General features: G+C 40.1%; 2 protein-coding genes and 1 pseudogene across 3 annotated transcripts; 2 read left to right on the plus strand and 1 right to left on the minus strand.

Moving 5' to 3' along the window:
- The first annotated feature begins 28 nt into the window (after positions 1-28).
- On the plus strand, positions 29-7,448 carry pak1ip1 (PAK1 interacting protein 1). The gene is made up of 10 exons (XM_079530554.1): positions 29-406; positions 1,017-1,182; positions 1,854-1,974; positions 2,868-2,942; positions 3,025-3,077; positions 3,271-3,416; positions 4,612-4,709; positions 4,926-5,025; positions 6,386-6,509; positions 7,020-7,448. The coding sequence occupies exons 1-10, from the start codon at positions 323-325 to the stop codon at positions 7,139-7,141; spliced, it is 1,089 nt and encodes a 362-aa protein (XP_079386680.1). The 5' UTR covers positions 29-322; the 3' UTR covers positions 7,142-7,448.
- Positions 7,429-11,333, plus strand: LOC306943972 (transmembrane protein 14C-like; annotated as a pseudogene). The gene is made up of 5 exons (XR_013792582.1): positions 7,429-7,504; positions 7,743-7,831; positions 8,743-8,844; positions 8,947-9,034; positions 10,053-11,333. The product of XR_013792582.1 is annotated as a transmembrane protein 14C-like (transcript).
- On the minus strand, positions 11,188-27,859 carry LOC306943041 (serine/threonine-protein kinase MAK-like; the record flags this gene model as incomplete). Its single annotated transcript, XM_079529247.1, has 14 exons — positions 11,188-11,305; positions 11,399-11,486; positions 11,874-11,996; positions 13,941-14,045; positions 17,066-17,199; positions 17,586-17,764; positions 18,531-18,923; positions 20,027-20,194; positions 21,673-21,844; positions 22,417-22,549; positions 23,181-23,263; positions 25,155-25,276; positions 26,111-26,165; positions 27,759-27,859. 13 exons carry the CDS (start codon positions 27,857-27,859, stop codon positions 11,419-11,421), a joined length of 1,836 nt encoding a protein of 611 aa, XP_079385373.1. The 3' UTR covers positions 11,188-11,305; positions 11,399-11,418.
- Positions 27,860-27,894: the final 35 nt, after the last annotated feature.

Below are 27,894 nucleotides of genomic sequence, written 5' to 3' on the forward strand. Positions count from 1 at the left end.
GAAGCCCAAAAATCTCTAGCTAGGAGGAAGCGGAGGAGGAAAGAGCGTGTTTGGCGAAAGGCGCATGCGCAAACTTCTCACGTTGTGTTAGTGCGTGTGTTCTTGCTGTAGAACGTGTCCGTTCTCCTTTGATATTCTATTATAGTTGCAACATTGTGTCCGATTGTTTAGTTATATAGTTGTTTACCGTTTAAATTGATTCTGTCAGGGTTTGCATTAGTGCGTGCGTGAGGGCCGTGAGCCGTTATTCAAAAGGGAATACGGGAATACCTGAAGCAAAGTAGCCTAACTACAGTAGGTTGGCCCTGTACTGAAACCAAACATGGGACCCATAACATTATTGGAACTGGTCGCTGGGAGCTATGAGCAGATTGTATTTGGTTACAAAGTGTCCGCTGATGAAAAGGTTAGTAAACTCACTGACAAGACTTACACTCTTTAAAGATGCAGTAAAAGTGTTACTGTTTTGATAGGATAGATTTATTATTAGTAGGTGATTGCTACAGCCCCAATATGTCCCCTCTGTCCCTACGCTCATTCACAGTGCTTGTTCAGTAACAGTGGTCTCCCTGTCTCTCCAGACGCCAGCCCTTTAAAATAGAAAATGCATTTTCAGGTCGGTCTCGGGACACACATTTTTATCCAATCAGGAGAGAGAACTCTGGATACTACAGGATAACAAGTGAAATTGGAAGTGATGATGACGCAAAGCAGTGAAGTTATAACATTATAAGGGGTACTCTTTTCTAACTGGCTGAAATTGCCAAACCACTTGTGTGTTTACTGTTTATTAAAGAGCAGGAGAGATGGAGACCCCTAGCTGTCACTGGACAAATCCTATGTTAAGAATATTGAGCGTTTTACGTTTTAACAAAAAAAAACCATTTAATTTCAATCAAAAATACTGTATATATAATTTACACTACCTTTTAATCTGAAGTGATTGATCATAGACAGCAGGGCAGGCTGATCATAAATAGCAGAATAATTTGGTGATTGATGATGTTGATTGGCAGGAGGAGTGGACAGCGAAGGCGGACTTCACCCACCATGCTCATACAGCGTCCATATCGGTGGTGGCGAGCAGCGACAGGTTCATAGTCACTGGAAGCAAAGACGAGACCGTCCAGGTCTATGACATGAAGAAGAGGGTTGAACACGGGGCGTTGCTGCATCATGATGGTAACAACCTGCTTTTCAAGTCCTTAATATGGACTTATCTCCATAGTCCATATTTTAACTTTTGTTTCCCCTTTTCTTTTTTTCGTAAAGTCCGTGTCCGCCCTGGGACTGGGAGGTCGCAACGCCCTTGCATGACAAAGCACAGTAAATAAGTAAGGGATAATATCTGCCTAGGTGGTCATTGTTGGGAGACAATTCACAAACGGGGTAATCACGCTGAAAGTGAATTATATCCCGACAATGACCACCTAGGCAGATATTATCCCACTTATTACATGACTACTTAATACATAAATTAATAAATTGACCCAAAACACAACAAAACAAGATATTTCCTTGCTTGCGGTAATGAAAGTATTCCATAAGTGTCGCACTGGCCGGCATCTGCCCAGCTGCAGCACTGTCGGAAAACAAAGAAGTGAGTTGATCAAATAGATTTCGGATACTGCTTCGTCTATTTCTCAGAGCAATGTTTAGCTGTTACTGACATTGTGTGTGTTACATACATAGCTGTCATGTTTGAAACGGCAGTAAATAACCTTGAAGAATCAAGCAATCAACCAAGCCATGTAATAAGCTTAAAATACTATTTAGAAGGTTTATAAATGGTGAATAATGCATGCCACGGGCTTGTCCTGTACAACTGTTGCTGACCTTGTATCCACACACAGGCACCATCACATGTCTGGAGTTCTATGGCACCGCTCACCTACTGAGTGGAGGAGAGGACGGTCTCATATGCGTGTGGAGAACCAAGAAGTGGGAGTGCCTGAAGACCATCAAAGCTCACCAGTAAGCAGAACTTAAACCCATAAAATCTTCAACACAGTAACGCATGATTTATCACTGTGTTGTGTTGACACTACTGATGGGTGGACGAAACACCTGTGATGGACGATGCCCTCTCGATAACTACGTTGACCTAGTACCCACTCACACATACTACTTTAATCCATCCAACTGGGCTTTTCTTTTTGAGTGGTGCAACCACTCCAAGGAACAGCAATGTCCCTATGTCCCGATGTTTAAAGTACCAATAGGGGGTGCTGTTGCACCACTCGCTTCAGACTGGTCTGATTTTTAGGCAGGCACTGACTCACCCAATAAAGGCACACAAGCTAAGTACAGCTGCCTCATTACAGATAACAAGCAGGGAAAATGGGTTTTCCCATTGGGAAGGTCAGGGTGACCCGAAACATGGACAAGAGCCGCTGCTCCTTTGCATAGGAAGGAGCCAGTCAAGGTGGTTCGGGCAGCATATAGTAAGGGTGAATAGCGACGTCCAATAATCCGACACCCATAAATCCAACTAACCAATATTCCGACCATAGAGCCCCATACTAACCCTATCCCCAGACCCTAACCATATCCGCACGCGGAAGCCACGGGTGAGTCTTAACCGGACTAACACGTGCCCCCCAGGATGCCTTTTGTTCGCTTCCCCAGGGAGGTTTTCTAGGGACATCCAACCGAGAGGAGGTCATGGGGCAGGCTGAGCAACAAGTGGAGTGCTCCATGGCGGACTGGGAACACTGACCTCAGGATCCTAGAGTCAGAGCCTGGTTAATGTGACCAGGGAAAGGGCGGAACTGCTGCCTCCATGACCCGACTTTGGGTCAGTGGTTGAAAATGGAATGGAATGATATGAAATGCCAAACTAATTATGCTTAATCTTGTGTCCGCAGAGGTCATGTGACATCACTGTCTGTCCATCCCTCTGGGAAACTCGCACTGTCAGTCGGGACAGACAAGACACTGAGGTAGGAATTAGTTTAATGAGAGAGGTGTTTTGGTACATAAACGTCAAGTCAAAATTGACCTGTGCACTTTCTGTTGCTCCAGGACTTGGAACCTCATTGACGGAAGATCAGCATTCATCAAAAACATCAAACAGAGTAAGTTGCAAATGTAGGGATGAGATATTTGTGGAGAGACATAAAAAAGGACGTGAAAAATAATTGGCTACTGTAAATACAAAAATAATACAAATACCATATCTACATGCACGCAGCATGTAATCTATTTTTACTGCTTTTCTGCAACACTATTATATGATAAGAGGTTAAACTTTTCCTTCACTTCTATCAGATGCACACATTGTGCGATGGTCCCCAGATGGAGATAAATATGTGGTGGTAATCAATGACAGAATAGACATCTACAGCATGGACACGGCCTCAGTGACAGGAACTGTCACAAACCCCAAGAGGATCTCATCTATTAAGTTCTTAACAGTGAGTGAGTTCTGTGCTCTGCAGTCACACCTGTGTCAAGTACTGTCGGAAATACGTGTTACTGTTTGTTTTGTCTTTCAACCAGCGGTCCCCAGCTAAATGATGGAGGGTTGGTAATGGTAACCAAATGGACCCTTATTAGATATTTTAACTATTTAGAGTGTAAATGGACCCTTATGGGTCCATTTGGTTTAATTTTACTCTGTCAAGAGTTACATTATTGTTAAACATTTGCATCACTTAATTTACAAGAAGTCTACACAATTAAAGAAATGTAGAAGAATTGTTATATTTATCAACGTTTGCCTGTTATCTCTCCTATGGTACCACATCAATACAGCATGTATTATCCAACAACAACACAATATTCTTTAGTTTTCGGTCTGAGAGACTTAAATCTTATCAAAAAAGGTTGAAAACCACTAGTCTAGTAATACAGATTCCAGATGGGTGGGATTTTTCACATAGGATGTCTAGTTTGAATTGTTTTAACCATTATTTGTAAGTACTAGGTTACCTAGGAATTTGAACAGTCCTGTTTTCATCAACTTTTATTGAACAGGTCAATCGCAAAGAATAATTGTTTCCTAAGAGAGTGAGAAAATACCACAAAACAATCATTCTCTAACATTCCCAATTTTAAAAAGCCAGTATTATTTTGTCTGTACCTTTTTATTCGCAAAATAAATTGCCAATATGGTGCAGCCAAAATAACGAAGGCTTTTAAATTTTTAAAATTTGGAGATTGAGTGCCTTGGAGTCTTTCAAAGATGCACCTTTCCTTTTTATTATTTTTAAAACAAGGCAGCGCATTTCACTCTACAGTTGAAATGTTGAAATGTTATTACTGTTGCTATTATTAGCACATTGTTTTTTAGAAAAGAAAGAAAGAAAAAGCATTCAAGCACTTTTATTATTATTTTTTTACTTGAATATTTCATTGTTGAGTAGAAATGAGATACATGAACTGAAAACATGAAAAAGGGTACATGTACATATTTTTTCAATTTAATTTTTAAGGTAAATATTAACAACAGGGTAGACGTAAACGTAATAAGCTTAGGCTTCAGTCTATACCTTTTTTCCAGACTATGAAGTATTGTGATGAATTAAGAATGTTTGTTGTATGAAAAAAAAAGAAAACTAATAAACTAAACTAAACAAGTTTTACAGAAAACGTATGTTTGCCTTTCAGAACTCCACGTTGGCCGTTGCAGGAGACGATGAAATGGTTCGTTTGTGCGATGTTGACAAGATGAAATGGCTGGGTGATTTCAAGGCTCATGAAACCAGGTGCCTTTACCCATTGCATAATAATGCTTACGCCTCATTTATACTTGCACGCTGATGTTGCACAACAAAAATAGTTGATCTACAAGCTCACAATGTGTCATGCTGCGATGCGTTGTGAGCTTGTAAATTGGCTATTTTCGGCACGCGACACCGGCAAACAACAAAAATCAAGCCATATTTGCCCATGTGTGAATTGCATCTCTGTGTTCATTCCAGAGTGAAAGCGCTTGAGGCTGTTACTGTGGAGGACTATTGTGTTCTGGTCACGGCATCAAACGATGGATTTATCAAGATGTGGAAGCTCCATCTAAAAGAGGCATGTCTCCTTCTGGTGCTTTTGTTACACATGTGTATTGTGTAGTATGTCATTCTTTCAATTGAGCGTCCACAGCTGGCTCGCTGTTTTGCACTGTCCTAGTAGGTTCTACGTCATTTTCTTCCCCCAATATTATAGTTGCTTGTAAGTTGTAGCACATCGAGGTTAATGAAATTAACTTGCTCAGTGCTTTTAAAGTTGTAAACTGCAAACAAATAAATACAAATGCTACACATTATTGCTGGGTTAACCAGTTAGCTCACAGGTGGGGGATATGGGCTAAGATTAGTGCTTTTGTAACACTTGCTATGCATCCCATGATCCCACTGTTTCTTAATCAATGGTCCAATGACTACTAATAATTTTCTAATAATAAATGACAATCCGGTGCACTTCCCCCTCTTGAGATTTTAACTCCCTTTTTCTGTTGAATTTTTTTACCTCCAACTTTTCATTAAATGACTTCATGGATGGTCATCATAGGTCACCAGGTCATTCACTTCACGGTTTCTCAACTAGTGGGAAAAAAGAGAGAAAAATCAACAAATCCTACATTACTAAATGCGATGTCAGGGACCACATGCAATACCTTCACGTGCCACCAGTGGTCCACTGTTTAAAACCCTTGTCCTAAGAAATAAAGCATAAAAAAGAAACGTTTTGGCAGCCTGCGATCCTAGGGTAAAACACTGTTGTAGTAGGACAGTGTTGGCTCAAAAAGGAGTTATTTTTGGCAAGTAACAAAGTTGTGAGATTATTAGATTAGATTAGATTAGATTAGATGGTTTAGAACAGTGGTACTCAAGAATAGCAGATATGAAAGCTCATACATCTTGTACATCTGCTATTTTTGAACATTTTTGAAAAATCTTGAAAGTGTCTGAAAATGTTTGATTATTTCAAAATCATTTTCAGTTTTACACGAATCTTCTCTTCTGGAAGACCATGGCACAAAACATTCAGATGGGGCCCAAATAAATTGCATTTTGGGGGTCCTCCTTGCGATGGAAAAGTTTGAGAACTACTGATTTAGAAGGCATACAAAATGTCTTTTTAATCCTGGCAGTTTTCTGAAAAACCTATTTCATGTCAAGGACCCCAAAAATGATATGTAATTGGTCGCCTACCCCCATCTGAAAATATGTGTTCCAGCTACCCCCCAGAAGCAAAGATATGAGTTAAAAGTGTTCGCTGTGAAGGAATATACAGTATATTCAACGATTTGCACACGTTTTCAAGATTTTTCAAAAATGGCAGATCTACAAGCTCATAGCGCATCACTCGGTGCTGCACTATGAGCTTGTATATCTGCTATTTTTCAACAGCTAAAGTTTAATGCATGTTCTGTGTTGATATTCAGGAGCTGGAGCCACCCACTCTGCTCGGGGAGTTCAACACAACCGCCAGACTGACCTGCCTGGCTGTCAGGAAGCCCTCACCACAGACGACACCGGAGATAACAGCAGAGGCAACGACTTCTCAAGGTACCAAAATATAGCGGCAGTTCATGTTTTTGGGGCAGGGGTCATCATTGTGTCCGTCCATACACGGACAAGAAATGTGTCCGTCGGGGCAAAGACTTGGCCTCGTCCATGGTGAATGTTTTTTTGCTTTTGATCATAAGACTCAATTACTGAATGTCAAGTCTCCAGGTTTTCTTCAGACTATGTATGACACTGATTTACTACGACATTATGGCATATTATGAGTCCAACTAGTACTAGTGGTTCTCAAATGTTTAACTCCAAGAGTGTACAAATTGGAACCATTTAGATGGCCCACTTTCACTATATGGTTTCAAGTGTGTACCTCAATGGTTGGTTCTGATCTGTGTAAGCTCAGCGTATATGTAAAGATTATGTTTATTCATGGATTGTGAAAGACGTTGAGATGCACATTAACTGTTTATCCTAAAGGAGACATAAATCTGGAATCTCAAGAGCTGATATTTTGTGTAACACTAACACTCGATCGTTATCTATATCCGTTCACAGAACTTTTGCAGCAGCTTCCAAAGACAAAAAGGGTCAGGATTGCCGCTGAAGAAGTCATCATGGAGGATGAAAGTAAACCTCAAGAGAAGAAAAAGAAGAGCAATAAAAATGCAACGCAATAAAAGGATTTATACTGAAGCCAGGCCTTGTCTGATGTGCCATCGACTGTAAATGAACTGGTTTATGCTCGCCACCAGAGGGTGATAGAGGACCACTTGTACAGAATGTGATTTTTCTACATTTCTATATTTAGTATATTTCTTTCTTTGCAGGCAAAAACTAATGTTCCAAACAAACGCCCCTTTTGTCGTTTTAAATAAAATAATAATCATTATTAGTATTATTAGATTACACTTTATTTTCCCAAGAAGGAAGTTGCTTTATTTTGAAAGTTCTTGAACGAACCCGGAAGTAAACAAAGTGTGCTCAGAACAGCAGGTGGTTGTGTGTTAACTTCTTACTGGTTTCCTATAAATAAATACCAGGTACAATTTTTGTATTTGTTTCTTCTACTGAAGCATTATTATTATTATTATTAGATAATTAGCTCTGGTCCATAGCTCTAACGCGTTGCATTTGGACCAGAGCTGTTAGATAGTTAAAGCAAAAGACGTGCTCATTAATAAAGGTGAAACAAAAAACGCCACAGTTAGATTGGCATGTTAAACTGAGCTACAATTTGACAATACAATTATATTTACATTTAATATGAATTGTTTCTAGCCCGTGTGGTAATGACTTTAGACTGGATTGGGTTCAGCTATGCCGCATTGGTATCAGCAGGAGGAATCATGGGCTACACATGAAAGCAGGTATGTTGGTAGCCCGTCTCCGGACCCCCCGGGTTGAGCTCCTTTGGACCCGGGGGGTCCGGAGACGGGCTAGTATGTTGGTTACGTATGAGGGCAGACAAAACCATACATTAATGATTCAGCAATCAGCATAGTCTGCCAGTTATTATCAGTCTGAGTCAATGGTGGAATTAGTGTACTCAGTCACAAGACACAATGTCAACATCACCTTTCTCTGTAATTTACTTGCGTAAAAGTACAAAAGTATTGGCATAACAATATACTTAGAACAAAGTACCAAAAGTAAAAGTACTCGCAGCCTACTACTACTGCAGAATGTCACATTTTGCAAGTTTCCAAATATATAAAAAATAGCACATCTACAAGTGTTGCAAAGTGACGTGTTGTGAGCTTGTAGATCTTTTCTTTTTAAATAGCCAAAATATATATATATGGATGAATTGGTTTGTGTCTTGTTTTGTTGTAATTATATGAATCTTCAAAGTAACTAATAGCATTGTTGAATAGTGGAGTCGAAGTGCAATATTTGCCTCTGAGATGTAGTGGAGTAGAAGCAAAAGTATTGGAAATTGAAGATACCTGTAATTCAACATGGTACTTGAGTAAATGTTACTTTCCACCACTGGTTGTCAGCCTTTTTCATTCCAAGGACGCCCAGTTGGATATGCATTAGGCTAGGCAAAGGACACCCATTTGCTACGATCTCTGGGACCCAGTCTGTAAAAAGAAAGTACTCTATAGCGTACAACTGTACACATAACGGTCCATTTGGTTCATGTGTGTGGAACCACCTCAAGAACCCCTGTGGGGCCAGGGGCCAGAACCCCACATTGAAAAACAGTGGTCTACACAAAAGTATCCATCATTTTTGAATGCTTGAGAGACCTGTGTGTTTGTTAATTCCATTACAGGCAGTGTCACCTCTTTGGTGGCAGGGCTCATCTTTGGACTCCTGGCCGGGTTTGGAGCTTATCTAAGATCTCAAAATCCCAAGAATGTGTGGGTTTCACTGGGTGAGCAAGTTCAAGTTGTTCAATTGACAAAAGCACAACTGATGCCAAACATTTTTCTACGTCCCTTTAATTTAACCCACTGAATACACTGACTGCACACAGGCACGTCAGGGACACTGGCTGTTGTGATGGGAATGAGATTTCTCAACTCCTGGAAGTTCATGCCAGCTGGCCTGATGGCATCGACGAGGTAACTGTCAGAAAAATCTTGATTAACCACTTTCAACTATGGCTTGAGGAACCCAATAGAACAGGGTGCCACTTTTCCATTGAACCCAATGGACGTGGCCGCCCTGTTCTATATATATATATATATATATATATATATATATATATATATATATCCATCCATCCATCCATCCATCCATCTTCAACCACTTATCCGGAGTTGGATCGTGGGGGCAACAGCTCCACCAGAGAGCTCCAGACTTCCAGCTCCAGTGTAACATTAGTAACTTCCTCCTGGGGGATCCCGAGGCGTTCCAAGGCCAGTGAGTCGATGTGATCCTCCAACTGCACCTTGGTTTGCCCTGGGGTCTCCTCCCCCTCCCAGTGGGACGTGCCTCGAGGACCTCCCTAGGGAGATGCCGAGAGGCATCCTGACCAGATGTCCGAACCACCTAAGCTGGCTCCAATCGAAGGAGTAGCGACTCTCTCTCTCTCTCTATATATATATATATATATATATATATATATATATATATATTATATATATTTGGTACAGTGTAGCATCTTTGTCAAATGAAGCGTAAACCTCTCAAGAATCATACAGGGATTTAAAAGGTTATTTTACACAGTGCGTAGCCATAGCAAAGAATCGCTATGAAGAACCAAAACAATTAGTGTGTGTAGTTAGTTACAGTATAGTGCTTGATGTGGACATTGACTGAAATTTGAATATGTGCCTGGTAGGCTGAAAGATAGGAAAACAACAACCAGTATTTTGTCTCTGTTGGGTGGAAAGTAACCCCATGTCAGGATTCACATTCAAAAATAGCAGACAAACTCAAATCACGTTGTGGTTCGTGCAGCATTTCAGGCTTGTGATGCTGTAGTATGTTGAAGTAGGGTATTCATTTACAAAAAACTAAAAGTTTGCATAATTCTCAGTGGAGGTAAGAGGTTTCTGCCCGACAGCAGCATTTTGAAAGTTGTGCGAAATGTATGCATTTATGAGTTCTGACTTACATGATCCCATCTCTTTGCAGTGTCCTGATGTTGGGGAACATTGGCATTGGAATGCTCAGAAGTCCTCGTGGTGCTCAAAAGACCACATGAACATTGAAGTTTGAACATGACATGTTTAGCCACCAATATTGATGTAATTTCAATGTGTCGTTTACACAAAATAAGAATTTCACTATCATTAAGAGGACATGAGCAGAACTCTGTTGAAAGTAGTGTCAAGAAAATATGAAAGGCTATTATCACCAGGTTTTCATGGCTGGAAAGGAAAGCAAAAGAGTTGAAAAGAATGTAGCTTATAAAACTGATATTGTTAATATATATTTTTGTACCCTTTTCTAAAAATAAAGTGTGTAATGTGTACAGTATAATGCTGTTGTAAAATTATGTGTGTACCGGTATATCACTGAAAAACAAGTCTAGGTGAAGACAGTCTTTGGCTTTATTTATGTTTTATATTTCAGTCACTATTCCATTATAAAAACATATTGTATGTCTCTTGTACAACACAAAAACAACAATTGACACATGGCAAATGTTATGACAGACAAAAAATACATTGCTGTGCAATGTGTGGATAGTAAATAGACAATCTACAAGCTCACAACGCTGTGACGAGCTGTGAGCTTGAAAATCGGCTATTTTCAGACTGATGCCTGAAGAAGGTCAGTAGACCCAAAGCTTGCAAAATAAATACTTTGTGCGCAGATCTGAGTGTGCAGAGCTTCCCTTTATTTTTTTCATTATCCTTTTGTGACTCCAGCACCTCACTTAAGTTTTTTCAGCAAATGAGTGGTGGTTCTTTTTACATTTTTAACTTGAAAGTATTGGAAATGATAAATAATTTTGACACAAATCTCTTCTGGCGGTCCCTGGCACAAAGCATTTTCAGATGGGGATCCGTGGCGAAAAACATCAATTATGACATCAATTTGGGGGTCCTTGACACAAAAATGTTTGAGAACAGAGTGCCTTAAACAATCTTTGCATCCTGGCAATAAGTATGAATTTCTCCAACTGGCAATATGGTTTAACACAGAAATATGTACATTTCTCTCTGGTAGGCCTATACTTCTCACAGAAGTATGCATTTCTCGCATTGCTCAGTGGTTTAACACTTTGGATTCTATGCTACAGATTGCCTCCATATTTGGTAGTCCAGTCTACTCTTCCATGCACTGGCTGTATATCTGGACAGGAGGGTTAAGGTTTTACTCTGTGTTACTGTTGCATCCTGGGATTTGTTCTGTACATTTTCTCTTCCATGCTTTGTGCTCTGTGAGATCAAATAAAGAAACAGACAGTTAAAGATTCATTGTGGATTATTAGTTTAGGAAAAAATATATGTAAATGAATGCTTTTATCTTACCTTCATTAAAATCACACCGGTTAAGGCTTATGTCTGGATGTTTTGATTTTAGACTCAATTCTTAGATCAGTGGGAGATGAAAGGTCAACTGTAATATTGAAATGCACATAAAGAAATGGTGGAATCAGAGGATTGTTTATGAAATGGTTGGGTTTTTTGTGCTAAACCTGCTTGGAATAACAGATGGGTGGAATTGATTGCATCAAGAAACTCGTATTTTTTTTTACTTGTTAGTCTCAGAAATGTGTATAAACTTTACTTCCAAATTCTTCCAAGTAGTTGTATCTTGCACTCGTAAATTAAAAACAACCCATCTGGCACTTTCAGGGAGTAAAACAACCGTTACCAGTACAATTTTCTGTTTAAGTCTGTTTAAAAATAGTTCAGCATTTCTGACTCAATCATTGATCATGGATGGTTCACTGACTGTGTGTCTTGTATTTAAAGAATATATCCACATGCAGATATGACTCACTTGCAGAAGTGCCTGCTATTATTGGTGCCAAAGTCAATCTTTGTCCATGCACTCCTATTTGGTCTTTGGTAAATGATGACAGATACATTCCTGCTGGGTTGTAGGTGTTGCTCACCAAGTTGTCTGAAAATGATACATAGAGATCAACTGGATGATAAAGATCCATTCATACATAGATGCATGCCGACAAGTGACCTCGTGCTAGGAGGATAGATTAGGCTTAACCGATTAAGACCTGAGGACGATTCTAAAAAAAAATTGTTTATGTTTTCTGAAAAATGTATGTTGCTATATTAGTGGTGTTCAAACTTTTTCATGTATTTGGCCGCCGACCCCATCTCAAAATATTTTGTTCCAGAGACAGGGGAATGTTCACTTTACAAGATATATTCAGGTTTGCACACATTCTCACGATTTTTCAAAGATATGATTGTGGGCTGAGAAATATTATTGTCCATGGTGTATACACCACCACCATCATGCTCCAAAGCTTAAAAAGGTTTATTTGGGTTCCTTTACACTGTAAAGTTTACAATGTAAAGCAACCTAAATTAAAAAAAAATTAAGCTTTGGAGCATGATCCAATGTGCGGATCTTACCTTCCTTTGTGGATTCTGACTTCGGCCCGGCACCTGGTTTTGCGTGCTTTATTGTTCTTTTCTCAGAAATATTAACCACATTTCTCAGCTATATAGCCTGGCATATCCTATATTTATTTGGGGCGGGGAAAATACATGTTTGGGGTTTTTTTTAGAAGAAAACAAAAATAGCTACAAGCTCACAATATGCAGAGCATAATGTATTTATGTATATGTCTCAAACATTTTAAGGTCCAGAAATGTTTAAATAAATGTTTTAGTTGTATACATTCATGGAATTCATATAAATTCCAGACATATTAATGTCTTATTAACTTTTTACTTAAGCCCTATGTATGTAAGGACATTCCCCAAATATGGGAAGCACTTTTTGACTGCCCTCAAAGACAAAGTTGATGGCAGGTGTAACCGTGTGTCTTCATCTCTAATAAAGAAAGTGATCTCCTGCCCTCTCAATCTCAGATATTTGATCTTCACCTGGATGCTTAATACTCTGATCTCATTAATAAGGAACGAAGGGGAAGCAATGTGGGCTTTTGTGCAACAGGCAACTTAAATACTATGAATAATACATTTCCTCTTTTGATTTAGAAACTGATGCTTTAGCAATTCCACTTCCATCTGATCAACGACCAGGAAAGGTTTTTACCATTTAAGCCCTAATCTATAGCTCATCGCATGACAAATAGTGAAAATCTATAAGCTCACAAATGCATTGTGATGTGAGCTTGCAGATCATCTATTTTCCCTATTTTTGAAAAAATGTAGAAATAATTATATTGAAAAAAGTTCAAACATTTCGCCTTTAATGACCCAAATAAATTAGGGACGCCAGGTTGAAAGTTCAAGCTTGCTCATCTCTATAAGGTTGTAATTAACTGTAGTACCGTTACAAGAATGTATATCAGCTGGCTCTGCAGTTTGCAATTAAAACAGTCCATTAGTACTGGGAGGGAGGACTCGATACCTGCTGAAATGGAAGACGTACTTTAACCTGTTTTCATATTTCCAAAACCACTCATCAAGAGTAGAATGCCAAGCATTTGATAACAGGGGTCATACGTGGGTGAAATACTTCTTGGAGTTTCAGATGGGTGGAGTTTGTTTATGGGACTACGAAACTACTGGGCAGAATATTAAGATGATACTAGCAAAATAGGATGAATCATGAAAGTCGATTTTATGAGTAACTTTAAAACCGGGAAAGCATCGGTGTCATTTTAGATTTTTGCGATGGCTCTTCAAAAATAGCAGTTCCACAAGCTCACCTTGTGTGCGTCAATTCGTGCTCACTTCTGGATTTTTGAACATTTTTGAAAAATCTCAAAAGAGTGAGAACTATGGATTTAGAAGGCGTTTGTAGAATCAGCCTCAGGTCTCAATGGGTTATGCACCGCACCAGAAAAAGGTTTGAAAGAATTATTTGCAAATAAACTGTGTGATTCACTCAATACTTTCAATGCCTTACCTTTAATAAGAGGATACCCTGATCCATGTGCATGGCATGAGCTGTCCCAAACGTTTCTGCCCGCCAGCTGATCTCGTGCTGACGAGTTGGTTTTGGGTTTTACTCCTGAAAAAAAGACACAGCTCAGAACATAAACACTGCATCTGAGACTGAAACAAAAAATAAATCATGTTGTGACCAGCTCAACAAGATCTACCCACTGAAAAAATAAGTGTACCATTGCTGAAAATAGTTTAAATATATAATGTACCTGGGGGGGATTTGGAATAGGGAAATTATGACAGGCAGTTTTTGCTGTCAAAATATGTTCCCCCCCGTATTTAACTTAAACGCCCAATGCATTCTCAATGGCAATAGCACAAACTTTGGCATGCTACTAGTCCTACATACTTACACCTAGAAACCCCATTCAAACCTATTTAGGTTCATCTTACGGTGGACATGTTTGCCTGAAAATAAATCTTTGAAATGTTTCATAGTTTTAGAAATATAGTGCTTTCAAATTTGAGAAATGTATAATGGGGCTCAATGGCAGCTCTATGGCACGTCAAAAAATTACTTTCACCTAGAAACTCTATTCACACATTTGATAATTCAGCTTACTGTGGAGACACATGCTGGAACCTTTTACTTTGAAATGATTTGTAGTTTCTGAGTTATTTAACTTAAACGCCCAATGCATTCTCAATGGCAATAGCACAAACTTTGGCATGCTACTAGTCCTACATACTTACACCTATAGAAACCCCATTCAAACCTATTTAGGTTCATCTTACGGTGGACATGTTTGCCTGAAAAGAAATCTTTGAAATGTTTCATAGTTTTAGAAATATAGTGCTTTCAAATTTGAGAAATGTATAATGGGGCTCAATGGCAGCTCTATGGCACGTCAAAAAATCACTTTCACCTAGAAACTCCATTCACACATTTTATAATTCAGCTTACTGTGGAGACACATGCTGGAACTTTTTACTTTTAAATGATTTGTAGTTTCTCAGTTATTTAACTTAAACGCCCAATGCATTCTCAATGGCAATATCACAAACTTTGGCATGCTGCTAGTCCTACATACTTACACCTAGAAACCCCATTCAAACCTATTTAGGTTCATCTTAAGGTGGACATGTTTGCCTGAAAAGGAATCTTTGAAATGTTTCATAGTTTTAGAAATATAGTGCTTTCAAATTTGAGAAATTTATAATGGGGCTCAATGGCAGCTCTATGGCACGTCAAAAAATCACTTTCACCTAGAAACTCTATTCACACATTTGATAATTCAGCTTACTGTGGAGACACATGCTGGAACCTTTTACTTTGAAATGATTTGTAGTTTCTGAGTTATTTAACTTAAACGCCCAATGCATTCTCAATGGCAATAGCACAAACTTTGGCATGCTACTAGTCCTACATACTTACACCTATAGAAACCCCATTCAAACCTATTTAGGTTCATCTTATGGTGGACATGTTTGCCTGAAAAGAAATCTTTGAAATGTTTCATAGTTTTAGAAATATAGTGCTTTCAAATTTGAGAAATGTATAATGGGGCTCAATGGCAGCTCATATGGCACGTCAAAAAATCACTTTCACCTAGAAACTCCATTCACACATTTTATAATTCAGCTTACGGTGGAGACACATGCTGGAACTTTTTACTTTTAAATGATTTGTAGTTTCTCAGTTATTTAACTTAAACGCCCAATGCATTCTCAATGGCAATATCACAAACTTTGGCATGCTGCTATAGCCTGGTTAATAAACCAGACCGAATCAGCCGTTGGCAAAAAATGTTTTGCCTGCCAGCGGATTTGGGTCTGGCGAGGCTCAGTAGCACGCCTCTTTCCTACAACCGAGAACAGGTCGGGCCAATCGGGACACGGTATGCAATATGGGCGGGCTTTGGTACAGTGACGCTCAATGCTTGAGACCTTTGACTGACAGTAGCTCTGACCAATTGCGTCAAAGAGAAAATGTTTGAACCCGCCCCCCGGGAAATGAAATCCAAGTGGAGCCAGCCCAGACTGATATACCGCGACAGTGTTGTGTGATATTAGTCTGGCTTATTAGCCAGGCTAATGCTGCTAGTCCTACATACTTACACCTAGAAACCCCATTCAAACCTATTTAGGTTCATATTAAGGTGGACATGTTTGCCTGAAAAGGAATCTTTGAAATGTTTCATAGTTTTAGAAATATAGTGCTTTCAAATTTGAGAAATGTATAATGGGGCTCAATGGCAGCTCTATGGCACGTCAAAAAATCACTTTCACCTAGAAACTCCATTCACACATTTTATAATTCAGCTTACTGTGGAGACAAATGCTGGAACTTTTTACTTTGAAATGATTTGTAGTTTCTGAGTTATTTAACTTAAACGCCCAATGCATTCTCAATGGCAATAGCACAAACTTTGGCATGCTACTAGTCCTACATCAGGGGTGCGGCCCCGGGTGCCCACACATTTATGACGTGAGATCTACTTTCAAAATGACCAGCTCAACAAGATCTACCCACTGAAAAAATAAGTGTACCATTGCTGAAAATAGTTTAAATATATAATGTACCTGGGGGGGCTTTGGAATAGGGAGGGGGGAGAAATTATGACAGGCAGTTTCTGCTGTCAAAATATGTCCCCCCCGTATTTAACTTAAACGCCCAATGCATTCTCAATGGCAATAGCACAAACTTTGGCATGCTACTAGTCCTACATACTTACACCTAGAAACCCCATTCAAACCTATTTAGGTTCATCTTACAGTGGACAATCTTTGAAATGTTTCATAGTTTTAGAAATATAGTGCTTTCAAATTTGAGAAATTCACAATGGGGCTGTACAATTCTGATAAAATTATTATTGTTTTATTTATTTTTGCACAAATCACAATGTCCACTTCTAAAGCAGAATATCAAGGATACAGATCAAGTGTGTCTAATAAAAAAAGCACAATTTTATATATGTGGTAATACAATGGTGTTTGTCATGTTGCGAAAATTGCTCATCTACAAGCTCACACCTTGTACATTGGCTGTGAGCCTTACTTTCTTTCACCCCGGGCAGGACTTTGGACATGTCTGATATACCCAAAATAGGTTTGCCTGGGTTGGAAGTGGTCAAGTGTTCTTACCAGGAAGGTATCTGGATTGACGGAGGTAGTGCTGTTTGGCGGACCAGTTGGTTGAGTCTGTCCTGGTCAGCCCACTCTTGCACCATGGTTTTGTTACTGTGTTGTGTTTGCTGAAGGACCAGGGCTCGGCCAAACTAAACAATTACAGCAATGAATATAGTTAAATATAGATGTACTGAAATATAGATACACTATAGATAGAATAGTCCCCTGTCCATCCTATAACAACTAGAAGCAGTGAGCAGCCATTCTACGGCGCAATTAGGGGTTAAGAGTCTTGCTCAGGGACACACATCAACACATTGCTGGCCTGGTCTGGAATCTAACCTGGGACAACCAAGGCCTCTGGCTTCCCAGGCGGACTCACTAACCACTCAGCTATGGTGAATTATCGCCTAAATACCGATAAGAAGGAATAATTGTGCATTCCCATTCAATACGATGTAAAAGTGCAAACGTTTAACTCCCAATGACTCCCACTGAACCAGACCTCTGTCTATATGAGGGTAAGCACTCTCACCGGTCGCCAGTCTGCTCATGTAGCGTCTCCGTCAGGGAAACCATGGCGGGTCTTTTGGAGATGGTCACTCCGCTGTCTGTGCAGTCCAGCTCATCCCAGCTCTCAGCAGCTTTGATCCATGGCTGGCCCCATCTTCTCCGCCCACTCCTCACTCCATTCACATTGTTCTCTGTTCCTCTCTATCATCACAGGGCCAAGAGACAGACGTATTATTATTATGTATATACTAGTACTAGTACTAGGCCCCCTCCTTTTGTTTGGCTGTTACAACATTCATCCAATCAAGTGATGAACATATATTTTGTCCTCTTTCTGTCCTCTTTCTTTAGGCTATGCCTGAAGAAGGTCAGACGCTGAGCTGGTCAGACGAAGGTCAGACGAAGGTCAGACGCTCTTAATCCAGAGCGATTTAATGTAAATCGCTCTGGATTAAGAGCGTCTGCTAAATGCCTAAATTGTAAATTGTAAATTGTCAGTAGACCGAAAGCTTGCAAAATAAATACTTTGATTGTGCATCTGAGTGTGCGGAGCTTCCCTTTATATATTTTTTTCATTATCCCTTTGTGACTCCAGCACCTCACTTAAGTTTTTTCAGCAGATGAGCGGTGGGTCTTTTTACTTTTTTGACTGTTATAGTTTCTAAAATATATCGTACATCAACAGTGACACCAATGAGATCGCTCACCACTGTCGTTGTCGTTACAGTTCTGGTGTGGACTCCACCATTGACTTAAGTTAGAACCATTTTTAAATCATATATTTATAGTCGTATTGTGGACGATTAAGTCCTCAGCCGTTCAATCATTACTTAGGAATATCCTAACGATCCTAATACTATAGTCATAACAGTCGCAAAAGACTTAATGGTCATGAATCGTAATCCTTCTAAAATAAAATTAAATCTAATATTTTGGAAGTAATAATTCACATGTCTTGGCACGTTACCGGTCGGTTGTTCTTGACAAGGCTGAGCGGTTGGAGCTGCTCCGGTGTGAGTGTGTCTGTACGGGAGCCGCTGTGTTCCGTGTTCTGCTGCGGAACGGGGATTTGCTGGAGGGGTTGGTGGTGATGGTGGAGAGGTCTGCCCTGGCCCCGCAGCTCAGCCTGGGGAACAGGCATCTGCTGGAGGGGTTGGTGGTGATAGTGGAGAGGTCTGCCCTGGCCCTGCAGCTCAGCCTGAGTCTCATGGTTCTGAGAGGACTCTGGTAGGTCAGCCTTACATAGAGATAGAGGCTTGGGCTGTGTTATAGACTCTGCAGTCCGATCCTGGGCTTTACGCTGCTGCCCCAGGTACGTACCCGATGCTTGTCCAACATGGAAGTATTGATATTGCAGCACCTGAGAAATAAACACAATAGAGACTAAATGAAAATCTTTTGTTTTGTTTTTTTATTTTTAGGTTAGGAACACGCATAACCTTTACAACAGAGCTAGTATTGTTTATGTGGGTGGTGTGTGTCCCTTCAAATGTAAAGGTTTAGTGGGAAAAGGCTCTTTCACTTACATTGGAGGTACCAAATGGAACAGCCTGGAAACCTCTGTTAAATTGACATCGACCTTGAGGTCATTTAAACGCTTAACAAGGATCTGGTTATTGGAAAAGTTTCCAATATAAGTTGGGTAATTAGTTTATGTTGGTGTTTTCCTTTTGTTTATATTTTTGAGCCCCTCCTATGTCCAGCTTTTAGTGTGTCCACAAACTTTGTCCTACACAAACATTAAATTCCCATTGACAATGGAAAATGGAGAATTTTACGTCATAGTGTAAACACAAACATTGCATAACACAAACATTGATGACGAAGGTGAGGACGCAAATTGTGATTGACCGGAATGAGATGATGTAAGATAATGTACAATACATTCACCGGTTGCGGAGGAAACCATGCAAGGCACCAACCTCAACCTGCACATCGGGAGCAATAAGGGTTCAGAGTCTTGACAATTTGTTTATTTCATGTACATGACTGTCGGACATGTATTGTTGTGCATAAGAGGATCCAAATGGAATGACTCAAATGTTAATTGATGTAATTTCACAAACACAAGTTACAACTAGTTTATAATCACACTAGTTTGAATTCTCTGTGCTGTTCTATACTGTGTAAACCTACTATACAATGCACCACAAACATGTGTATGTACTACTATAGACAATAAAATATCCAGTTGCAGTAAATGGTGCATTTATATAGCGCTTCGCTTCTATCCATAGCGCTTTACATAGATTGTGCATTACATTCACCGATGGCGGAGGAAACCATGCAAGGCACCAACCTCAACCTGCACATCGGGAGCAATTAGGGGTTCAGAGTCTTGCTCAAGGACACTTCTGCACTAATTCTGGGGGAGCCTGGGATCGAACTGGGAACCTCATGGTTCCCATCTGGCTGCTCTACTGGCCACTCTACCCCTGAGCCACTCCCGCCCCCAGTAAAAACCTGAATAGCTGTTGGCCTTTTCTCTGGGTCCCACTGTAGCATGTCTTTCATCAGAGCTACTGCTTCATCACTGGCGTTGGGGATGAGGGAGCGCAGGCTGGCTGAGACACACTCTGGGAAGTGGAAGGTCAGGGAAGCAGCTAGGTTGTGTCCCTCAGGCCAGTCCGACTGACAAGGGAGAAACATGAAGAAAAGTGCTTTTTATTGGTGTCTTTTTATCCCATTGTTTCTGAAAGTGTGGTCCAGTGGGGACCCTCAGTCAGGGGTCCTTGAGAGGGTTTCAGTGGGGTCCCCAGCTACATTTGTTAATACAGCATGATCACGATCATTTAACCGTTTTATCCATATTTTATACGTTGGCCATTCAAAAATAGCAGATATACAAGTCCTTCAAGTCAAGAAATCTTGAAAGTAGTGGAATATTTTGAATAATTTTGACACAAATCTTCCCTTCTGGGGGTCCCTGGCACAGTTTCAGATAGGGGTCCACGGCCAAATACATACAATTTGGGGGTCCTAACTCCTTGACATGAAAAGGTTTGAGAACCAGTGTTTTATCCATGAAGTGAATTCATTATGAATAGTCAGGGGATATTAATAATAAAACCTGGGAATACATTTCTTACCAAGAATTTTCTTCACCAATGTGTTTGTAAAGGTGTCTACTATAACATATCCCACATTGGTTTATATTCAACCACCCTAGGGGAATTTTTGACACCATTATAAGGCAAAATGTTCTAAATTTCATTATGCTTTAAGTAGCATGTGACGTGTCAAACTAAGGGGTTTTCATCATTCTGATTCCATTCCAAGCATTAGTTTTGCACGAAAAACACTCCTTGGGCAAAAAATGGCCATAGCCGTCATCACATGAAGTGATGAAGTCAGCACATTTGGGCACTTTTGGGCAAGTGTCTATGGCAGTTTTTTTTCTTCCAGGAAGAGGCTGGTAAGAAGGACCTTACAAGTGAGTTGGATGTTATTCTTAAACAGCACTTGTAGATCTGCTATTTTTGGATGAAACTTGGATGTCCTTCTACTTTGTGGCTCACTTGGTCTCTCTCTCCCTCCCTCCACCTAGGCCTATCAACTCCAGTCTCCAACCCCGCTGGGGAAAGCTGGATTTCCCCACCAAATGTAGGCTCACTGCTCTCTTTCTGCTCTGCCCACAGGACAACACTGTTGCCCTGTATTAAGCCCAAGGCCAAAGACCCCAGCCGGGAAGAACCTCAGTTACCGTTTTGATCCACCCTCCCTTTCCCTCAACGTTATTTATTAAAGACACTTTCTATTCTGCAAACTGTCTCTGCAAACTGTCTTTTCTGTTTTATGGTGAAACTTACCTCCACCACCCCTGGGTTGCCACAATCTATATGCATAAACAGTAAACACACAAATGTGCCATCAGCCCAGACTGGGGGTGACGTGGACCCCTAGCTATTATTAATCCCGCATGACACTAAATTGCGTTTACCACCATGTGACAAATCACAATGTGAGAAAAAACGATCTAAGGCAGCTTTAAGATACATTTCTGTCCTATGCAAAAAAGGTGTTTTGACCAGGTCCTATTACACATATAATGTACATATATGACATATGTGTCTACAAGTCTGGTGTGCCAGTTGAGTCTGACCACTCACCTCCTTCACTGTTCCCAGCACTTGGCAGATCTTGAAGATCTGGTCCACCTCACTGTCCCCAGGGAATAGGGGTCTAAGCGTGTAGAGCTCAGCCATGATGCAGCCGACAGCCCAGATGTCAACGGGAGAGCTGTAGGAGCTGGACTTGAGCAGGACCTCAGGGGCCCGGTACCTGTCCAGACAACAGTACAGCAGGGCACTCAGATGAAGAGGTCACCTCCAAAGGGAAAATCACCAATACCAAAATTATAAGAACTGAGAAAAAAAGAAATGTATCCTTGGTGCCCAAGTAACACGTGCTGTTACTTGCCTGTAACAGACTAGGAAATACAGTACATATTTAGAAAATATTTGTGAAAAGTCTTCTGTCTGGTGTCCAGAAGGGAAGATAAAAATACAGGTCTGCAGGACAATACTGCCCAAGCCAGTTTTGCTTTATCTTCACAGCAGATCAGCAGATCTAACCACAATAACATGCTGGTAACAACTAGCCTCGCGTAGAGTGGATATTAGTCTCGTCCCTCTCAGTATTCGATTTTTTTTTTGTATTTGCATACTGGGCCCTGGTTGTTTATACCGATGTTCCAGACAAATCTGGTTGGCTCGTCACCACTTCTGCCATGAAGTCCTCCCACTTAATCTGCCTTGGGTTTAAACACAGTTGTTTTGTTCACCGCAAGAGGTTGTCTTTATTTTTAAAGTAATTATTTAGTCGATGAAATGCTGATGTGCGAACAGTCTTGCCATCTTGTGGATATGTAGTCGGTGTAAGGTGGCTGTGAGCGTATTTCTCTGGCCAGTCCAAAATCAGCAATCTTCACCAGCTCTGGACCCGCACACAGCAAGTTCTCTGGTTTCATATCACGGTGGAAGTAACCTGGGAAAGAAATAGTAAAAAACATGACCTTTAAAAAACAATAGAACCTACAGAGATCTCTGTGTATTACATTCCTATTAAGCGTTTGTTGAGATAACCTCTAAAAACAGTTTTAATTGTATACTTAACTTTCATTCAATTCTTTGCACTTTAATTTCTACACATTCTCCATCTCATAATGGAACGGGGAAAGGGTGTATTTTTGTCAAAGTACATTTGAACATAATGTGAATGTCTCCTCTGTATTTAACATATCCTTAACTATTAGGAGCATATTTAAAACATCGTAAACATGCAAAATCCCATTCAAGACAAATCTTTAAAGGAGCACTAGTGATTTCCCTTGAGGATTCTTCTTTGTGTGCTAAAACAACAATTCTGACACTTCTTCTATGGCTTCTTCTTCTACAATCTAAACCTTCAAACATGGCGGCCTTCTTGGCAGGGGTACCTGTGCTATTCCATTACATAATATAATGTATAATAAAGAAATACGTTATGTGCCTACAGTTTAAATGTTCATCTCATGTGAGTGCAACTTATTTCAAACATTTAAGAAAATTAAGATTAATTTGTTTTTAGGTCTAAATCGTGCTAGAAATTAAATGAGGAAGAGCAAAAATGATCTTACCATGCTTATGCACAAATGCTAAGCCAGACAGTACTTGGAACATAATGCTCCTTATTTCATTTTCAGAAAACATTGTATCTTCCCTGTCAGCAGCAAAGATGGTGAAACACAAAGGAAAGAGAGAGGAGGATAAAGAAAAACATGCAAAGAAATCATACAAAGTTAAAGCTACAAATTCTCACTCCCAGGTCATAATAGTGTTTTATTATCTCCGCCAGGCCGAATGTACAAGGGTCATATTCGTATACATTATCTCTGTAGTCAAGATTTTGTGATATTCCATTCTGATTGCCTATACTTCCAAACTTTGCAGACCCTTGGTAGAAAACCTGGCCCTGCGGAGATTTGTGCACTGAGGAGCGCACTTTTCTAGTTCATTTAGTTAAATATTATTTAAATATTTGACCAAAGAACTACGTCTAAATTCAGTGTTCAAAGAATGTTTTACTTTGTAATCTTATCTTTCGGTCTGGTTACTTTAATCTATAGCATCTGTGGACTGTTATGATTTGGTATCACTCATTTTGGTGGGAATGTTATGTATCAATTAACCAGTAATATCTATACCGTATAAGTGTATTCATGTTGCTAATGACCGTTCACTAATTATACAGTTGTAAACCACCTATACCAAGAAAATGTTGACAGCCTGATAATGCTGTGTTGGATTACACGGCAAAACATAGCAGACATCTCTTCCATAATCACATGTACAGTACCATGTTTATGAATAAATATCCCAGTAATATCTGTCACGTTTCTGACAACTGCTTCAGGGAACAATGTGTTTCTGTGAGCTGACTCAGGATAGTCCATTGGAATTGGTAAATAAATGGAAGACAAAGGGAAAATAAACAAAACACATTTCATCTGTCATTTATGTCTGCGGAAAACAAAAGTCAATATATGGGCTACAACATCTTAGAAAACCAGCACTAAACAAACCTATGCCCACTGCTTTGAAAAATAATCCTGATAGGCTACTGATCCACTATGAAGTATCGCCCTTAAAGGACCACTTCACCACTTTTCAACCTATCTTCATATAATAGGTCCTCACTAATAATCATGATAGAATTGTGATGATCATGATCATTATCTATTATCTTTAACCACAAGGTGTCAGTGTCTGTAGTGTCAGTGTCAGTAGTGAAATCCATATAAGGGCACACAGAGACAGGAAGTCAGATCAGATAGAGTTCATGTCAAGGACAAACATTTGTATACCTGTTTGATTGAATAAAGAAGCCTTGGAGTTAAAGTACTTGGTCATCATTGAATCAACAAACAGAACAAAAATGGCACGATTTTTTTCTACTCAGTCTGTGTCTCATAGGAGGGCTGTGGGCAGTTTAGAAACCGTCCTCCAGTGACATCATCATTAGGCAATTTTTTTTTAAACAAGATTTTGTTACAAAAATGTTTAGATTTTCATTATCGTGAGAACGATGTCTTCCATTTTCGCATTGCAACTTTTCAGGACTAGAAAGCCTGCAGTTTCTATTAGCTTGTATTCCCCATCGATGATGTCACTGGAGGACGGTTTCTGAACTGCCCACAGCCCTCCTATGAGACATAGTAGAAAAGACACGCGAATCGCGCCATTTTTTTCACGATTATTAGTGAGGACCTATTATATGAAGATACGTTGAAAAGTGGTGAAGTGGTCCTTTAAGTCTTTGCATTAGTTCTGCAATTGCAAAAAAAAAATCCCAGATTGTTTCCAGTTCCACCCAATTTTACCTATAGTTTAGATGTCAACAGGTGTAGGCAGAGATCTGCAGATCTCTGATTGTATTGCTATACACGAGACTATTATCATTATGGACGAAGATTTTGAAATATTTGGACAAATTTGGACAGATTTTACATTTTAGACCTGTTATTTTTGCCGCGTGAAAACCAAGCTATGACATAGTATCGGCTAGTTAATGGATTTCAAGTGGCGTGTCATGCGTTCATACTGTAGGCTACCTTTCTTTCATCAGCTGATAGAGGTTTTCCTTCATATATTCAAAGACAAAGTAGAGGTTGTCATTCTCTCTGATCACCTCTTTCAGTTTCACCACGTTGGTGTGGCTGAACTTCTTCAGCGCCTGTTTGGACGACAAGCAGCCAAATACACAGTTACCAGTGGTGTAAATAAGTACTGCACTTGAGTACAATTTTGAGGAACCTTTACATCACTGGAGTATTTCCAATTTTCTACTAAATACTTTTACTCTACTAAACTACACCTCAGAGGCAGATATTGCATTTTTACTCCACTATAATTATTTGAAAACTTGAGTTACTAGTTACTTTGTAGATTTTGATTATTATTAATTTACAAAAGACACATTAACCACTTCAACCCTATACAGTCGGCCCATTTGGAAATAGCCAATTTACAAGCTCACAATGCATTGGGATGCGACGCATTGTGAGCTTGTAGATCTGCTATTTTCAAAAGATTTTTATATTTGAATACTTGGGAAATGTGACATTCGGCATAATGAGTAATTTTGTACTTTTATTCAAGTAAATTTGGTATTTCCAAATTGCAGTACAACCTCAAATGCAACATTTTGGGGATAAAACAACTGTCCAGTCTCAACACTTTTTGTGCTTTGAAGAAACGTATAGACCACGCTGTGCTTCTGGCTCGAGGACCTGCCCCAAGAGCACTCCTATTCTGAACAACCATCCTAATGACACATTTTCATATACATAATCTGTTTTCTGAGATTAGCATGGAGGACACATGTTCTGCTGCAGGTTGTAGGGCAATTGGACGACATCACAACAGCTACAAATATACGGCTATAATAATTATATATTAAATTAGATTAAATTGAGTCAAAGACATCAAAGCTGTAAACTGTCAGTTGGTGCTGATGTAGTTCATGTTATGTATTTAGTTGTTGGTTTATGTTACTTAAAACTCTTACCTCCACCTCTCTGAGATGCATGCACTCATCCCAAGAATAGAACTTCCTTTTCATCCTATGGGGGAAAGCATGAGCATTCTGTTACTATTTCAGCGTGATTTATCGCATACCCAGCATGCAGCCTTTATTTGCCTTGGGTGAAGAGAGGGATAAAGGGACCAAGGGGTCAGCTGGCATCGACAATATCAGGGTAGCTAATAAACTGCACCACGCAGTCTGGTTCAAGAACTGGTCAAAAATCCAGCCAGCAAACACGGTTGCTGTGGAATATGTGGTAAAATTCATGGCTGAAGAGACGCTGTTTATTGGGGGCAAAGGAAACAAGACCCTGAGTGTAAAACAGTGCCCTTTAATGGTTCTCATATGGCTGCGTAATGGTGAGGCTGGCAGCCAGCAGCATCTGTCTTTTCCCCAACCAACTCCCTCCCTGCACTGTCAGAGAATCCCAGCAGGACCACAACTCTATTGTTAATCTAAGGTGTCTTAATCTAATTATCAATAGTACCACAGACGAAAAACAGTCTAAGTCCAAATTTCAGACTGACCCCTCCACGAAAAGGCCTCGTTGTCCTGAACCCTTATCTATCATTTATATATTATGGATCAATAGTGTGGACTTAGACTGTTATTCGTCTGTGGTACTCATTATTAAGCACATGAATCTTATTGTGCCTATTCTGGGGTGAACATTCGGCAAAGATAATAGATCTACAAGCTCACAATGCAGACCACACAATGTTATGGGCATGTGATAAAGAAATCCCGGTATTCGTTGTTGCTCTTTTTTCAACACTACTCTGCTCTTTTTGGACCATTGTCAACAGCATAGAGGGTATGCTGTTGACCCTCTATGCTGTTGACCCTCTATGCTGTTGACCCTCTATGCCATAGAGGGTATGCTGTTGACCCTCTATGCCAGAGGGTATGCTGTTGACCCTCTATGCCATAGAGGGTATGCTGTTGACCCTCTATGCCATAGAGGGTATGCTGTTGACCCTCTATGCCATAGAGGGTATGCTGTTGACCCTCTATGTCATAGAGGGTATGCTGTTGACCCTCTATGCCATAGAGGGTATGCTGTTGACCCTCTATGCCATAGAGGGTATGCTGTTGACCCTCAAGGGTATGCGCATGCATGGAGTGAATGGGAAATCGAGTGGCAAATTGAGTGAATGAGCTATAGAAGACATGTGTCTGAAATCTAAGCAGCTGGTTTGATGACACACAGCTCTGAGGTATGGCACCGCCTGGCGCCTGTGCTATGACAACAAACCTACAACACAATTATCAGTGGTCTGGTCTACATAACTCGTCCCAAGAGATGTTCTCATTAATTGGTGGTCTACCCTAACTATTCTCAAGAGATGTTCTCCCTGAAGCAACGGCTGCTTCAAGTACTGCCAAAGAAAATGAAACATTTGTAACATTTTCCACTATAGATTCTACAATCTTAATATACAGGACATCCACCTGAATACTTAATTGCTGCCGGAGTCTCTCAGCACTCAAAGCACATTGCAGCAACCAGTCTTAAGCAGCTTACCGCTTCAAGAGAAAACAAGATCAGGACAGCATGGCCGCAGAACAGTCTGTGTTTGTGAATAAGGGAACTGGAGTGAGTGAGATATACGGTATACTCCAAACTCACCGCTTGATGGCCACCAGCTCCCCCGACTCGTTGCTTTTGCCCATGAGCACGCTACCGAAGGTGCCATGACCCAGCTGTCTCAGTGTGGTGTAGCGGTTCATCTCCTAAAGAGGCACCGTCCTAGCCCTGGTCCTTC

This window comes from Electrona antarctica (genome assembly GCF_951216825.1).
Source record: "Electrona antarctica genome assembly, chromosome: 19".
NCBI classification, from domain to species: domain Eukaryota; kingdom Metazoa; phylum Chordata; class Actinopteri; order Myctophiformes; family Myctophidae; genus Electrona; species Electrona antarctica.

Bases quoted from the DNA above. Each gene is read 5' to 3' on its own strand.
- pak1ip1 (XM_079530554.1), top strand. From the start codon at position 323: ATGGGACCCATAACATTATTGGAACTGGTCGCTGGGAGCTATGAGCAG. The intron at 407-1,016 runs GTTAGTAAACTC...GTTGATTGGCAG, and splicing joins AAGTGTCCGCTGATGAAAAG to GAGGAGTGGACAGCGAAGGC. The intron at 6,510-7,019 runs GTACCAAAATAT...ATCCGTTCACAG, and splicing joins AGAGGCAACGACTTCTCAAG to AACTTTTGCAGCAGCTTCCA.